The sequence below is a fragment of the Lepisma saccharinum genome, chromosome 6, assembly GCF_977018435.1.
Source record: "Lepisma saccharinum chromosome 6, izLepSacc3.1, whole genome shotgun sequence".
NCBI classification, from domain to species: Eukaryota; Metazoa; Arthropoda; class Insecta; order Zygentoma; family Lepismatidae; genus Lepisma; species Lepisma saccharinum.
In genome coordinates this window covers 34,689,992-34,706,413 of record NC_139234.1, presented here as the reverse complement: position 1 = coordinate 34,706,413, position 16,422 = coordinate 34,689,992, and the positions used below count along the sequence as shown (strand labels likewise).

Genomic DNA, 16,422 nt, shown 5'->3' with positions numbered 1-16,422 from the left:
GCATCAAAGTTTAAGTTCATCAAGTTATGTGCACCATTAAGAAAAAAGTTATACAAATGTAATTTTAAATGAGGTTTACACATAATTTAATTTTTGCAAAATATTACTTGCATTTATTGCGATATTGAAGGCATTATGCATAAATTTCAGCAAAGAATGCAGGCTTGGCCAGGACTCGAACCTGGGTCTCTGGCATACCATGTCATAGCTCTACCAACTATGGTACCGAGCCAGCCTCGGTTTTGTCTGATTTTTCACTCTTGCCGTTTTTCCTGTGTGGAATTTTCTCTGTCAGTGTTATTGCAACCACACTGTTGACGTCGACTGCCTGGTTTCTCCCAGCATAGAGATGCAAATTACCTTAATTGCGCCAAGTACTAAGGTAATTGAAGGCACTGCTTGCACAAAACAAGTGCTTTTCAATTCTGTTCCTTCGAGGTTAACATTTACCAGCAGGAAAATAAGGTTGTGTAAGAGTGTAGAAGCGATCAGAAAGGTAAATACAGTTCTGATAAGATTCGGCATGTGAATTGTGCATCCTACAAGGCAAGGTCAATTGTGGGGCCATTTCATTCTTCATGCACAACTTTTAGCTGCAAATGGGACCCAGAGAGAGGAGGGGAAATTGAGACACAAAATTTATATTTTGATACACACATCTTTAATGTCACCTGTTGTCTCCCAGAATGTACACTTTGAATCTATAGTATCAGTGATATGAAATCAATAAATAATGGTTGGTTCATCAACAATATTAGCGAATTGGAATAAACGTAATTTTGTTAGTACATTTTTAAAATGTGGATATCGGTTGTTGCAGTACTGCATTGGAAAACCGTATCAGGAACATATTCTTTTACTAGCCACTATACTATGCATCATTCATCATCATCTAGGCTAATACAGAGGTAAAAATGTGACATGAAATACAACAGTGCCAAAGGCTTTCTGATAAACAATTGTTTTGAGACCAACACTAAACTATGGATGTCAAGTGATTGCCACATTTATTATCTTAGTGTGAGCAATGCTTCTAGTTATTGGTGGCTAGTGGCATAGATAAATATTATATGTATACAATATCTGTTCAGGATTTTCTTCTTTGTGTATCCATGCATGTTTTGTATGCACAAAGAAACATTACAGTGGCAGTATATTTGAAAATCATGTTCTCCCTTTATTTGGTGAGAGATATGATAAATTTATACTTTATCTAATAAAGTATGGTCTGCAACTTGTGAATTTGTGAACCATAGAAATACTTTGATGATATTAAAATATTATTTATATATCTTGGTGTAATAAAAGTTCTCAATTTTAATGTTTCAACCTCAATCTTCAAAGTGTGTGAGGAATGTTTGTAAGTTTACATTAAAACTTTACATTACAAACTTGTCTAAAGTAAGTAGTAAAGTAAAAGAAGAAGAAAAGGATGAAATCTGCAGTCAGGTCACAGGTGGAGCTTCTGTGTAGCAAGAGGCTATCAAGATCCTCAGTGAAGTGTGGTCAGTTCAGAAAAGAGAATTCACTTCACTGTATATTTCTGTTCTATGATTATCATTCATTATAAATATTGCATCACATATGTTTCTGACTTTGCTGTCTTCATTCTGATGACTTTTGCCGCTCCCAGCTTTGTGCCTCTCTTTTGTTACATGCTCATTTAGTCCCATTAACAATCTTCATATCTTAAGAATAATAGAAGAAAAGGTTAATGATAAACAGAAGTAATGAACGGTACCAGCATTTTTTTTGTTTCCAAGAGGTTCCCACACTGCAGAACATTGAAACACAAGTGATGTGATGTTCAACAGCAACTTTCAGTCTTTTCTCGCCAGCAATTTTGCCAACATTCCTCATGACAGTGATTCTGGTTGAAACATTGAAATCAAGAACTTTTACCACCCAAAGTATGTAAATAATATTTTTATTAGGGATGGGACGATATGAAATTTTTACCGATACCGATAAAGTACCGATATGAAATTTACCGATACCGATAACCGATATTCTACCGATCCGATATAAAGTAGTCGCTGTGTGGAGTGGTCAACTCGCAATCTCAACACCTTGTGCATGGTGTTCCTTCAATACAAAGTAGCAAGTATAGGAAAATTGGAATAATATACAGTCCTTCAATCAATATCTGAGAAAAATGTAAGTTATATTTAGAAATATTGATAAAAATACATCTATTAACTACACATATATAATATGCACTGTCTATCAACAAACTCTGGGGTATTGCATTGTTTACATTGATCTGAAAAATAAAAAATCAATTTTAATCACATTTAACATGCAGATATTTCAATTGGTTTTTCTTGAATGGAAAGAGAAATAACACAAACTAGTCCCACTTGAAGTCTACAACTGGCAGGTTCTTATTCAAAAATGTAAGTTGCTGAACCTTCTGTGGATTCAGTCTTGTGCGGTTTTTGTTGCAGATATATCCTGCTGTGCTGAATTGTCTTTCAGACGAAACTGAAGATGCTGGCACACCTAGGTATTTATTTGCCAAGTTTCTCAGAAGTGGATACTTGGTGTTTCCTTCCCAATAACCAAGGGCACTGTTACTGTGAGATATCAATGGTTCATTGAAGAAAGAGTCCATTTCAGCTTCCAGAGGAGATGTGGAACGTGTTTCACTATGGGTACACTCTTCAAGAAGTTGGGTACAAATACCCCAAAGTCCATATTCAGCATTGGACTGACTTGAAATCTGTTCATCATGGTTTCCACCAGTTTCCGTACATGAGGTAGAGGCTTCAAACTCTTGCTGTAGCAACTCTTTTACTAGAGTCGACTGTGATGCTTCTCTAAAAATCCTGTAAAATGAAATGAAAAAACTTTACTTCTGATGTGTATGAGCATGTACATTAGAAAAATGAACTTTTGCAATAATCCTACACTGAAAACTGCATTAATACTGTCCACACTTACTAATTTGAATTAGAAATTGAAAGACGTGTTAAATCATAATATTTTTGTTGGGTGGTGTATTTCAGATTTTATTTTGAGGGAACTAGTTCTATTTTTCAACAACCATTACTACAACTTCATCCCAGGGATGGAAACTAGTCAGTCAAAATTACTGACTTAACTCACCACAATACTGAAAAAAAACCTGCCTAATTACTGACTAGTTTAATTAAGGCCTAGCAATAAATTAGCCCTTTAAAAGAAATGGGCTTTACTTAGCCACCAGATCCCCATACAAGCCTTTACATGTTGTTTTTTTTTAATTAGAAAAATGCTTTAGAATACTGGAAACAGTTTTGGAAAGTAAATTTGAAGCATGGAGAAGCTAAGTAGCACAGTTAAAAGCTTCAAAAGCATTATTTACCAGATAAAGTAAGATTTGAAAAGTAGTGTACATGATTGTTTGCACTTCACAGTGAGAAGTTGTTCTCGGTTTACTCACGTCTTGGATACATAGTTCTATCATTATTTTTTTTCATGTGAGGCTCAACAGAGGGTTTTGTGCTTTACACTGAATCTTACGTGATCAGATGCTGAAATCATTTAGGGACATTTTAATACTAATAGCCCTAAACCTGAAACACCTAACCTAACAATGAAAGCATGGTAAGAATTTACTATTCCACAAACACATGTAACTTCTTAGTTTAGTCACTTTTAACATTCGTACTTATGTATCTGCTTCGCGGAACATTCTTGAAGGTGTATTCTCATTTTTTTTCATGAAAGTAATTTCAATTTTTCACATTACGAGTACTTCTTTATTTACGTAAGAAACAGTATGGCGCATACACCTTCGTACATCATCGCGAGTCGTGCTTGTATTTTGTCGATGCAGTGTTTCCAACCTTCGTAACCAAAAAATACTCATGAAGTTTTTATTTTTTTAAGCTTCTTCACATTATTTTACGAACACAATTTTAACTATGCTTGCCTAACCTAACCTTGCCGGAAATGGTTCGTGGGGCTATGCATGAATGGTTTCTGGGGCTATCCATCAATGGTTTGTGGGACTACTGTTTTTCAAGTACCCAATTACAAAATCCAGTGGATCTTTCACACCCGGTATGAATTTCACCACGCATCCATGATACATCATCTTTTCGGAAAACATCAGCATGGTTGGAAACCCTGCAATCAACAAAACACAAGCATGACAATCTACGGAGGTGTACGCGCCAAAGGCTATTGTGCGTCGAAGAATTACTTTTCAACAAAAATAATGGATTTCCGCTATGATACATTCCCACATGACAGAAAACACTTTCCAGACGTTAGACAATGCTACAGGAACTTATTACCGTAAGTAGTTTCTTGTGCAAAAATGAAGAAATCTGTTTGTGGAATAGTAAATTAGTACCGAAAGCATTTAGGTGTGTTCTATTAATGCTAAGAGTCCAAACCTGACTCACCTAACTGAAGAAAAGCATTTTGCAATGTAATTAATACCTCTTTGTACCCCAAGCACGTGAAGTAGATAGCAGCAGCCCAGATATACATATGAAAAGTGTAAATGAATGGTTGCTCATAAATACCAATGGCGTACCATGAGCATTTCGAGTGGGAATGCCAAGTCCAAAGTCCTTTTTGCCTAATAGATTACTTATGGGATTATTCAATATAAGCATTGTCTATTTGAAAGCAAAGTTTCATTGTGTTGCCTGAAGTTAGGCAGCTTCTGATAAAACATGATCCAGGCATATTTAAATGCTAGCAAATGAGATGCCTCACCATGCAACAAAGGTTTGTAAGACTGGTATTTTATAGCATTTTCTAATTAGGTTGTTCAACTCAGAACACCATACGCCATTCAGAGTCTTTTGCCCAAAAGATAGTACATGTGTAGCAAAACAATATTCTGTTTCTCTCAGCACACCCAGCTAACCAAGGAAACATTTCGGCATGATGCAAGTCATAAAAAAGCCTACCAGAATCATAAGCACTTCTAGAACAATAGTAGACGCATTATTATTGTGGATGATCTAACAATTGATTGATGTGGTTTATTTTACTTACTTTTTAACATTTTAAAGTAATTTCGTCCACAGATCAAAGAGTTTTGAAACAAATGCACAACACTTCCATTGACAAAATATAAAGGATTTAGATAGGATTAAAAATAAAATTTCATGATGATATATTAGTTTTGTAGGTTAAGTGGTAGAGCTGCCACAGGCTGAACTTCGCCCATGAATAAATAATCTCTATGTCTAGCCGTTCATATCACGAGGACTGAAAACTCTTGACGAAAACTTTTTTTTTCGCATCGCTGTTTGTGCGATAAATTACACAAAGAAGTTATAATATTGGAGTTTGGTAAAGTTATGTGAGTCATATTGGGTATTGTAGCATCACACAACACGAGCGCATATGGCACAAGGTTCAGATTCCACTTTAAACTGCACATTCAGTACCAACTAACCTTTCTGTGCATAAAGTGAACTTAAAACAAACTCAAGAAGTAATGTTCTGCTGTGGTCAAATGCAGGAACAAAAAAAAAATCAGAAACTGCTGTATTGTATTTTTTTGGTACTAGTTTACTATCCTTCGGACAGATTTCTTCATTTCTACAGAAGAAACTACTTAACGTAATAAGTTCCTGTAGCATTGTCTAACATCTGGAAGGTGTTTTGTGTGATGTGGGAATGTTTCATAGCGGAAATTCAACCATTGACGCATAGCCCCACGAACCATTTCCGCTAAGGTTAGGTTAGGTAGGGTCACAATGGGTTACAATAGTTAAAAATTGGTTTCGAAAAAAAATATGCGTAGCGCCACACACCATTCTCGCATAGCCCCAGACACCATTCTCACATAGCCCCACAAACCATTTGCGGAAACGTACGTTCTTCAGTTACAAAAACACTTTTTAAAAAAAAATTGATCAAAAAAACGTGAATACACGTTAAAAAATGATCCGTGAAGCAGATAGGTAAGTAGAAATGTCAATAATTGACGAAACTCAGAAGTTATAGGTGTCCGAAGGATAGTAAACATTTACCATTTTTTTTTATTTAGCACTGATTTATTGCCAGTTTTGGCAAATTGCCTTAATGAAGGCATAATTCAGAAATATATATATTTTTAAAAAAATCAGAAAAAAAGGAATTTGTGTATGATGACTGTTTTGATAATTTGAAGCCAAACTTAACTTCCAATTATTTACCAGTCACAATTTTGGTACTTTGAGACGTAACCTAATTCTTCTTGCTATTTGCGGGCATTATTTGCTGGGTTCTGATTAATAATACATAAAGTGACACCTTAGATAGCAGATACCTTTTTTCTATTCTTAATACATTTTGGAATTGGCTAGACTCTACTTTACGTCCTTATTGCCTTTTGGTGGTAACCGATGGGAGTTAACAACACTGCAGGTTCGTCTTTGTGTCCGCATTGTGAATGCATGTGCTTTGCTCATTTGCGTTCGCGGGGCATTGTGCGTGTGTATGATGCATGAAGAAGAACAGGTTCCTAAAAACTTGTAGATAGTGTAAAATACGTTTATCCCCAGTAATAATTTAGTCCATTGCTCAAAACCGTGCTTGCAGACAGCCGGCATCTCTTCGGGTAAGTACTTTTTTCTTTTTATACTTTCTGTTCACTATAGCCCCCGAAACCATGCATGGGTAGCTCCACAAACCATTCATGTTAGCTCCAAAAACCATGCACGGGTAGCTCCACGAACCATTCACGGGGACGAGGTATGCCTACGAGGTTAGGTAAGGCCTGTTACATTAGGTTCCATTAGCACTCATTTCCCTTCTAAATATGTGCTTCATCATCGAAAAATTTCCTCAGTACGTTCAATTACTCATATCCGAACAATATCCCTTTTGGTATGACTTGAGATGACCGGACCCCTCTCCGATTTTCTTCATATTTGACATACTCACTAATTGAGGCCTCCTAACCTTATTTTTGCTTATTTTGCAATTTCTAGATGTTCCCGACAAATTTTAACTTCAGATTCGTGATTAGGAGGCCTCAATTAGTGAGCATGCCAAATACGAAGAAAATCGGAGAGGGATCCGGTCATATCAAGTCGTTCCTCAGTTTTTATCAATTTCCTCCTCCAGGTAATTTAAGTTGTTGAATTCCTTATACAATAAGCTTTCCAATGATATATGACACGTATTTCTTAGGAAAAGGACATAAAGTAGAGTCTTACCTTGGAAATATGCAAAGGAAAAAAGAACAAATTTTGTAAAAAAGTGACAGGTATATAACAGAGAAGGTCCTTGTAAAGTTACTGATTTTTGCTTACCTTAATTTGTAGCGAGGATCCAGACTTGTTGCCTTCATGTAGACTTCTTTTGTCCCAGGCTGAAGTTCTTGAAATCGACGTTCTAGTGTTGATTTCAAATCTTCTGCTAAGTTCCTCACTCGGCGTTCAGATGCAAAACTGTTCATTGCCTGTACAACACTGTTCTTCATTGGGATTATATCTGATATCGATGTGCTATTACTGCTACATGATACAGTAGCTTCATGGAATATTTTCAACACCTTTACCAAACTCTCGATTAGGGTCCACTGTGATGACGATATTTCGACTGGGAGTGACAAAGATGATGTTACAATTGTTACAGAAAGTCTTTGTTCAAAGAAACGCTCCAACATAAGATACGTTGAATCCCATCTAGTGGGAACATCTTGGATTAAACTATGAGCTGGAAGTCCTAGATTTTCTTGGGTTTCCTTTAATTTTCTGGAGTCTTTTGGTGACATATGAAAGTGCGTTGCTATTCTCTTTACAATTTTAATAACCGAAGATATTTCAGTTTGACTTAGGCACTGGTTGACAACAAGCTGAAGCAAATGTGCCATGCATGGTATCCATATAGGTAATGGATCATCCAACAAACCTGCAGCACGTTTCATGTTGGGAGCATTGTCTGTAATGATTACTTTTACTGCCGAGGAAATTCCCCATTTATTAAAACATTCTTTGAGGTTTTCTGCAATATTGAGTCCAGTGTGACTTGTGCCACTGAAAGGCACTACTTCAAGATTTAAATTTATTAATTTAAAATTTGTGTCTATAAAGTGTGCTGTCACACTCAAAAAATCTTGCCCAGCAATTGAGGTCCACACATCTGTTGTTACAGCAATGAATGTACAAGTTTCCAGCATTATATGGACCTTCTGTGATACACGTTCATACATTTTAGGTATCAGTGAGGAAGACAATGCCTTCCGATTAAGTATCTGATACCGTGGTTCTAAAAAGTTGACAAACCTTCGAAATCCATCCTTTTCTACCGTTTGCATCGGTAACATGTCCAGAACAACCATTTCACATATTTTTCTATCAATTGCTATTGATTTTGGGTCATTTCTTGAATATTTTTTTTTCTTGTTTAACAAAGAGTCTATTGTCGGCTGCATGGTAAGTTTTGAATTGGTTTTTTGATATCCTGATAGCGTTTCACGGATAGCAAGAACAGATGAACTTGGGCCAGGTGTTGGTTCAAAAACATCACATTGCACATGCGGTACTTTATCTTCTTTTTCAGCATTATTTTCCCCGGAACTAGAGTTCTCACTTTCAGCAAATACTTCTTCACTATATAAATCTTTCAGCTTTCTCAGATGTGGAAGACATCGTTTCAAATGATATTGCATGTTAGACGTGGTATATGATTTTGTCGACTTCCCGCCTCTAGAAATTTCGGCAGAACAATGTTGACACACAACTTTAGAAACATCGGTTATTTTAATTTTAAAATGTTTCCACACTGTACTCTTCTCTTTTGGCATGTCTCTACGCAGAAACTTAACACAAAACAAAAAAAAAAAAAACCACACACAACAAAAAACGAACTTGGATAACTAGACACAAAAGTAGTGACGCGATGTATTCAACACGATGCACACAAACAAAGAGAGAGTAAAGAGAGCAGCAGGCCGAGTGAGCATGCAGCACAGTTGAGACAGTGTTTCCAACAACTGGACTGCAAAATTCGCTATTGTCGCTAGATCGGATATTTAAGTGTGTGCGGGATGGGGAATTTTTTTTAACCTACGAAACGAATGTTCTGGGTGGGTAAAAATTTTCCATTTTTCGTCTAAGTCGGGAAATTTACGAAGTGGGAAATGTTGAAATTCACCAGCATTGTGAATATCTCGAATTCTAATCATTACTTTCCCCTCAAGTAATTGTTTTTGCATTTCTGGAATAAAAATTGCTATTTTCAAGAAATGCCACTTCTGAAGTCTGTATCGAGATTCCCCCCCCCCCCCCCGGCCGATCCGGGAACAGACTTTCTCGAGTTCCTGCACACACCCAGAAATGTGCTTTAAAAATGTGAAATGCAATGCAAAAATAGGCTATTCTAACTCTGAGAGAATTTTAATATAATTCGACATCAGTAACGGCACACCAAAAAATATTAATGTCGAGGTGGGAGAAATTCCCACGGGAGCAGACAAATTTAATATCTCTAAATGTTACGTGCAAAATTCATTTTCAATATGAAAGTTCACGAATTATTCAATTTTCCTTCTCTGTAGGACAGCTGCCGACTAAGGAGAGTTGCGTGTGGGTGGGTGTGTTTGGGGGGGGGGGTGATCCGCCTCTGTTTGGCACCATCAGTTTTTTTATTAGTGCTTTTTCCAAAAGAAAATGCAATTTTATTTACTACGTTTGAATCTTGGAGCACCTTTCCATGTGGAGTGAAATCAAACCAAAAGGAGCATAACAGTTGCGGAAATTGAAAACATATAAACGGGATAATTGGAATGTTCTATCAGTAGCAGCCGATTTTCACAGAACCTGGATTCCACTTGAGGCCATTATCACTAGTTTCGATTCAGTCGGCTCAGGTGTACTACCTGCATTACTGACAATTTTCAACTGCCACAAAATGAAAATATCCCCTTTCCCTGTTCCTAGTGGAAGTTTCGTTCATATGGCAATACTGCGTGACTACTGCGATAAGTTTGTTCTCTCTTGCTTCCCCTTTCTTGCGCTCGAGTGCCACGTTGCCATCTGAATAGATTCCTGCCCTTCCTTTGTTGTCAAACCTTTATCAAGGTCAAATATTATGTCTAGTTTTTCTGTGTCCGTTTTTCTCTTTCATGACGATACAAACACTTGCTATCGAATAAAGGAAACAACTATATGTTGAAGAACGACGCACAATTTGGCAACGCATGGCCAACAACTGGCTTGCAAATCTTCCATGCTCCCTCCCCTCTGCTCGCTTCTCTGTCTAGAAAGCGGTATATCTGGTCGCACACCAAATCGAACACAAGCCCCACCCCTCCGTGGTCTGACGTCACGGCAAATTTATTCATTGTGAAGATTTCTTAGCATTAACACACGGAACTTTTCATGATGTAACAAGTCGAAGGGAGCAAACAGCGGTGAAGTTGCGGGTGCGAAAAGTGAGATCCCTCAATCAAGCTGTGCGTGCGTAGCATGTATTTCTTGTCAACCTGCTCGAAGATGTACGCAAATGTATGGTAGCGAAGACTTCATTACCTTTCAATGAGAAAGCATGAATGTGAGTTTTGGAACTGGTTTATTGACTGCAATTGCTTATGGTCGGATTCATTCTGCACACCGTTCCTCTAAAAAAATATATAGCAGTTAACTTGACAACATGAACGTGAGATTTGGAACCGATTTGCCGGCTGCAGTTTTTTACGATTGTCTTCGTTATGAATATTACTCCGCTAAAAAAAAAAGTTAAATTGAAAGATTCCTGCGGTCTGTTTTCAGAGGAATATATGAGGAATTCTGTGACCTTGTTAATTTTCTTCCATGAAAGGGAAATAATTACAGAATTCTGTCAACTTTTGAAAAAAAAAAAAATATCGGATCGGTAAAATTATCGGTAAATAAACCGATATGCCGATATACCGATATGCTTATATCGGCCGATACCGATAGAGTACCGATTAATCGGTCCCATCCCTAATTTTTATGTCATTATCATGGACTATTACAAGGAATTATGAAATATATTTTATTTTATAATTATGCATACTGGTACCATTGAAAGTATTGAAGAACTTTACTTACATTATTTCCACAATTTATGTAGCTTATTTCTTGGCTACATTGAATTGCTTCAAATCAATTTCCGTAACAAGGACATCATAATTGACAAGGAAATAAATCATTAATGGAATAATTCAAATAGCTATAAATACACATTACATTGTTTTCACATTTGTTTGGGGAGCTGCGGTAATCTAGTCAGTAGGGCATCTGATTGCCACACAGGAGACCTGGTTTTGATTCCCGGGGTGGGTTATCTAAGGTCGGAATTTTTCCAGCCTTGTTCCCGCACAAAGCAGCTCTTGGGCTCACCCAGCAGGGTAAAGGTGACCAGAACATGGTGCTGATCACATCATCTCCAAAATGACCGAGATTGAGAATGTGTGCGGCCCTACCTCCACATCCCCTGAATGCACATTCATGCCACAGTGCTATATGCATGGGGAACTTTACCTTATCAAATTTGTATTTGATTTTGGTTATGGTTCGTATATATTAGAGATTTTACAGTGAATGTGATGTTTTTCTGGCATCTTGATGCCCATAACTTTGGCTAAATACCTGTGCTTGTAGACCCTACAGATAAAGTCAAAACTTGGAATCTAGGAATCACTCAGTATTGATATTGAACAAGAATGTATGGAATGTTGTAGTATTACATTGGAGGTGACAATTTGACCAGTGTCTATATTTCTGACTGCTTTGATATTGAATGTGTGTAGTTATTGTTTATTCATACAGATAGGTGTTTGTTGAGTAAGTGCATATATGCAAAATTTGTATTTGTGTTTTTGTTATTTTACATTGCTTTTCTGCCACTTTTGGCTAATTGCGATGCTGAGGATGAGTGATGATTAGACAAAGAGCTCTTATACCGGAAGTCAAATGTGGAAACTTCAAACCCTCAGCCATAGATGTGGGAACATATACAAACAAGCAGACAAAAGAACAAATCTTGTTACTGTAAACCGGGACATCCTGGAAATTGAAAATGAAAGTTTGCTCCAGGCAGTACTAGAATGAAAACACACTATACAAGTTACCATCCTTAGACTGGACACTTTTTGAAGTGGAAGTAATTAACATTTTTTGTGAAGTCAATTCCAGGAACAATTTTTAAAATGATTTTTGGCATTTTTATATATTTTGAGTGATAGAATGACAAATTTTTAAGTATACTTCTTTAAGTGTACTAATGTTTGATATCTCAGAACTTTACACTGATTATGTTCCAGCTTGATTTTGATTCTTGTCCTTTCATCTTGTCCTTTTTAACAAACGAGTATTCATCACAACACATTAGATGCGAAGAATAGTGACCAATTAGCTTTTGTCACATTATTTTCTCGTGGTGCAAACATTGCTATGTTCTTATACATTTATCACCATACATTTTTTCTTGCATTTATGTATTTGTTCATTGTTTTTCTGTCATGTGCCACTCTTTTGCAAACTTTCTGTGTTAACTTAACCAGCTGATTTTTATTGCTTCTTCCACTAATCTCAAAATGTCCCACAGTGAACCATCGTTTATTAATATGTAACTTAACTAGTTGTGACTCACATAAAACAATTGCTCGCCTTCTAAGATCTAGTAATTAACTGACATCACTGAAAAATCAAGAAATTTAGGTTTAATTCCCATTGAAGGTATTATATTTACTGTTTGATACTCTGGACTCATTCTCATTACTTCAATAATAGTTGAAACACACAAAACAACCCAATAAAGAAGTAAACAAAAGAACTGTACTTGAGAAAATATTGTAAATCCTGTTAATAATGAAGAATTGGACAGCTATATCATTTTCTTATTATTTACAAAAACTAAAAATTGTTTTCCCTTACATAAGTTAGTCAGAAGTGTTTACATTTATTTATCTTATCTAAAAATTGAATTAGAGCAATGGGTTATTTTAGATGCTTTTGCAATAGTTGATCATACAATAATTGTTATAACTTGCAAAATTCTGATAAATGTATTTTTGTCAGTAGGGTTAGGAGCACCATCTCTTACTAAAAGAAGTCATGAGGAAGAAGAAGCTCGTGTGAGAAGGGCTGCAGAAAGAGAGGGCAGGAGGACCAGGAGGCGTAGAGCACGTGAATTGAAGGGGGCAAACGTCCATCATTATGAGGGAATGTCTTCCGATGATGAACAGACAGAACTGGAAGTAACTGCATTTAAAAAACAGAAAGGTAAGTTTTGTGGACTGCCCATCAAAAGTTTAGGAGCAAGACCTTCACAAAGTCATAGAATCATTCCACAATGATATCTTAGTTATACATTTTGTGGAGTAATGATATCGAAAATAAGTATGTCTGAAAAAATATTTTACCTATTTTTTATTTTTTTTATTTTTTTTGCAGGCCCAACATAACAAGCTGCTCATGATGGCAGTCTATTTTGTGTATCAATGTTTCAAAAAAAAAATTCTAACCACCAAGGAAAAAATATATTATGAAATCTTAAAGATAGAAAATGTAATGTGTGTGCATAAGGACATGTGTGTTTCATTTACATTATTGTCACTGGCAAAATTCCATGCTGTAAGCACTTTGTTTTCAGCAGTATGAATAGGAAAATCACATTTCCATTTCTATTTCCATCACTGTTTGATTTTGGTACATAATGTCATCGCCTTGTAATCAAGGTCCTGGGTGAAGGCACATAGTGGTTTGGATCCCACTTTAAACTGTAGGTCCAGTCCCAATTAGCCTTCTGTGCATAAAGTGGACTTAGAACAAAAATCAAATCAAACTGATTTGGGTATCCTTTAAATTGCTCAAAGTGTGCCATTTTTGTGCATGGGCATCTTAAACATCAGAATAGCACAGTGTGATAATTTAGAAGCATAAAAACCACCTATTCTTTTTATCTTCCATTTGTTAGGATGAGTGAGTCACTGCCTGGAAAAGGAAAAGATCCTAAACTTACATCTTCGCTTGTTCTCTGCAAGGCTGCCTGCCGTGTTAAGTGGGAAGGGTAGATAGGGAAGACACTTTGAATGTTCTGTTGCTAAAACAATTGTTTAATTTTTCTATTCTAAATGGTCCTAGATAATTATTTTACTTACAGTACAACTATTAACTATTTACATAATAGACTAATTAGTCTCTGACCTATAATGCTTTGTGTTTTTCAGATCAAATAGAGCAAGATGCTAAACATGTATTTGAAGATGTAGTGGATGAGTTCTGCACAATGAGAGGTGTCATGGATAGGTTTGAAAGTTGGAAAGAAAATGACTTCGACTCATACAAAGAAGCATATGTTAGTTTGTGCTTGCCAAAAATATTTAATCCAATAATTCGGCTGAAGCTTTTATCTTGGAATCCAGTAGAGGTAAGGAGTGCACTGCTTCCAATTCATTAAGATTTCTACACTCACTTTTATGCATATTGAAATAGTAATGTTTCTCTGAAATGAATTTGAGTGTTATTTTCCAATTAAAAATATATTTATTTTTCACGCAAGTTTTCAAGTTATGGTAGTGAAAAGTTTCCAGAATCACAAATACAATTTCATAGTGTCGTTTTGACATGACAGAAAAGCTTGACAATAACCTTTCCAGTGAAACATTATTTCTCAGCACAATGAAACTTCAGAATTGAGCCTCGAATATGTTCTAATTTTGTTGAGAACTGGTTTTGAAAATAGGAAGATAAGTTAAGGCTATTTACAAATAATTGTCATTTTAATACTAGTCAATTATAAAAAGTTGAAAAAATAAGATAAGGAGAAAAGATCACATTATGACAGCCTCCCTATTACTGTGATTTAAATAATCAGCTTGCCACAGTTTTCCTTCAGAATATTCGAGAATTCACTAGAATTTTAAAATATCTGTTTTGTTATCAAAAAATATAGTTTTTCACACAATAGTTTTCATAATTTCCATGATACTTTGTAATTGGACTCTGCAAAAGTACTGCACAGTATTTTTGTGGATTCAGCAAAAAAAAAAAAAAAATACTGGAAAAGCATCAGCCGCTATGAGTAAATAAAATCCATCTGATACGGAGTGTTTCAAAAGTCGTGCAACCCAAATTTTGAAAATTTATATCATGAAAACCGTAAGAGATATTACACCGGGTTTCTTGCATTATAAAGCCTCATCCATTGAGATAATTTTCAATGCTTAACATTATCAATTTATTCCATACAGAAAATTAAATAAATTAATAACTGGCAGAAGGCAGTGTTAAAATTTTTCCAGAAATGCACTTTTGAGTAAGAAAACTATGTAAGAATTTATCGGAGAGTCTTAATTAGACGTCTAATGAGTGATGCCATGCCAATCTGTCATTTGCAACAAAAAATGATCATGTACAGCATTTGATGGATTTATGGGTTGAGTGAAAAAGTGCCATTTTTGGCACATATCTCTGTAGCTGGCAACACTAGCAGGTCGAAATTTTGTCACCAGACGCACGCAACATGTGCCTAAGTATTGCCCATACATTTATGTGAAAAATCTTAAAACGTGATTTTGTACCGAAATCGTACTCTTGAGAGAATCCTAGGCTGCCCCTGGCTACCCTGAATTTTCTTTGCTCACGCTTCGCCACTACAGTGCCTGGTTGATTCAGCATGAGGTATTCATTGGAGCAGCGCGCGTTCATTGTTGAAGAGTATTTTACTGTCCATTCTTACACTCATGTGCAAGAGGTTTTCCAGGAAAAATATCCTGCTTCTACTGTACCTTACAAGCAACTGTTTTGCGACTAGTGCATCGATTTCGAGAAACCGGAAGTCTATGTGACAAAACACGAAGAGGTCACCCATCGGTTTTAACCCCTGCTGCAGTGGGGGATGTGCGTACATGTCTGGAACAATCTCCAACCAAAAGCTTGAGGACACTTGCGTTCCAAGCAGACTTGTCACTTTCCAATGCTCATAGGTAGGGGTGTGCGGGACAGAATTTTTTCGGTTGGAATGGCAAATTTTTTAAATCCCGACATTCGGGATGGGAAAAATTTGCAATTTCCCAACGATGTTGGGAAATTTTTGGGATGGGATATGTTCAAAATTTTCCGAAGCTCTGGAAATCTACTCGTCATTTTCACTTTAAGTGATTGTTTTCGAATTTCTGGTACTAAACTAACAATTTTCGATAGGTTCCAGACATTTACAAGGCAGAAAACGTTGAGAATTAACGACTTTTAAAAATGACTATTCGGTATTTCCTGAATGCTCGGAATCCCAAAAAGTCGGGAATTCTTTTCCCGATCCCGCACACCAATACTCATAGGGATGTGAAGAAAACTACCCTAATACCATATTGTGTTTGCACTGTTCAAGAACTGCGAAACCTTGATAAGGATAAATGCTTGAATACTGCAGGTGGTTTCGATCTCTCATCGAAGAAAATGGCATCATAATTCTTCATTTCATTTTGTTTCATTGATGAAGCTTGGTTCCATTTGA

The 16,422-nt window shown here is 36.3% G+C and overlaps 2 protein-coding genes across 3 annotated transcripts in view; one reads left to right on the top strand and one right to left on the bottom strand.

Moving 5' to 3' along the window:
• LOC145988681 (PAX3- and PAX7-binding protein 1) overlaps window positions 1-16,422 on the top strand; it is a 70,361-nt gene that overhangs the window by 40,061 nt on the left and 13,878 nt on the right. The window contains exons 10-11 of one of the 2 annotated variants that reach the window (XM_083123756.1): window positions 12,990-13,190; window positions 14,138-14,337. In XM_083123756.1, coding sequence (XP_082979882.1) covers window positions 12,990-13,190; window positions 14,138-14,337 — 401 coding nt within the window. Of the gene's footprint in view, window positions 1-12,986; window positions 13,191-14,137; window positions 14,338-16,422 lie in introns of both variants that reach the window. The other variant, XM_083123755.1, reaches the window with a different exon arrangement.
• Window positions 2,144-9,202, bottom strand: LOC145988682 (zinc finger BED domain-containing protein 4-like). The gene is made up of 2 exons (XM_083123758.1): window positions 7,251-9,202; window positions 2,144-2,828 (listed from the first exon to the last, which is right to left on the bottom strand). Exons 1-2 carry the CDS (start codon window positions 8,744-8,746, stop codon window positions 2,351-2,353), a joined length of 1,974 nt encoding a protein of 657 aa, XP_082979884.1. The 5' UTR covers window positions 8,747-9,202; the 3' UTR covers window positions 2,144-2,350.

Coding starts and splice junctions, on each gene's coding strand:
- LOC145988682 (XM_083123758.1), bottom strand. CDS start 8,746: ATGCCAAAAGAGAAGAGTACAGTGTGGAAACATTTTAAAATTAAAATA. Junction 2,829..7,250: donor GATCCTCGCTACAAATTAAG/GTAAGCAAAAAT, acceptor TTCATTTTACAG/GATTTTTAGAGAAGCATCAC.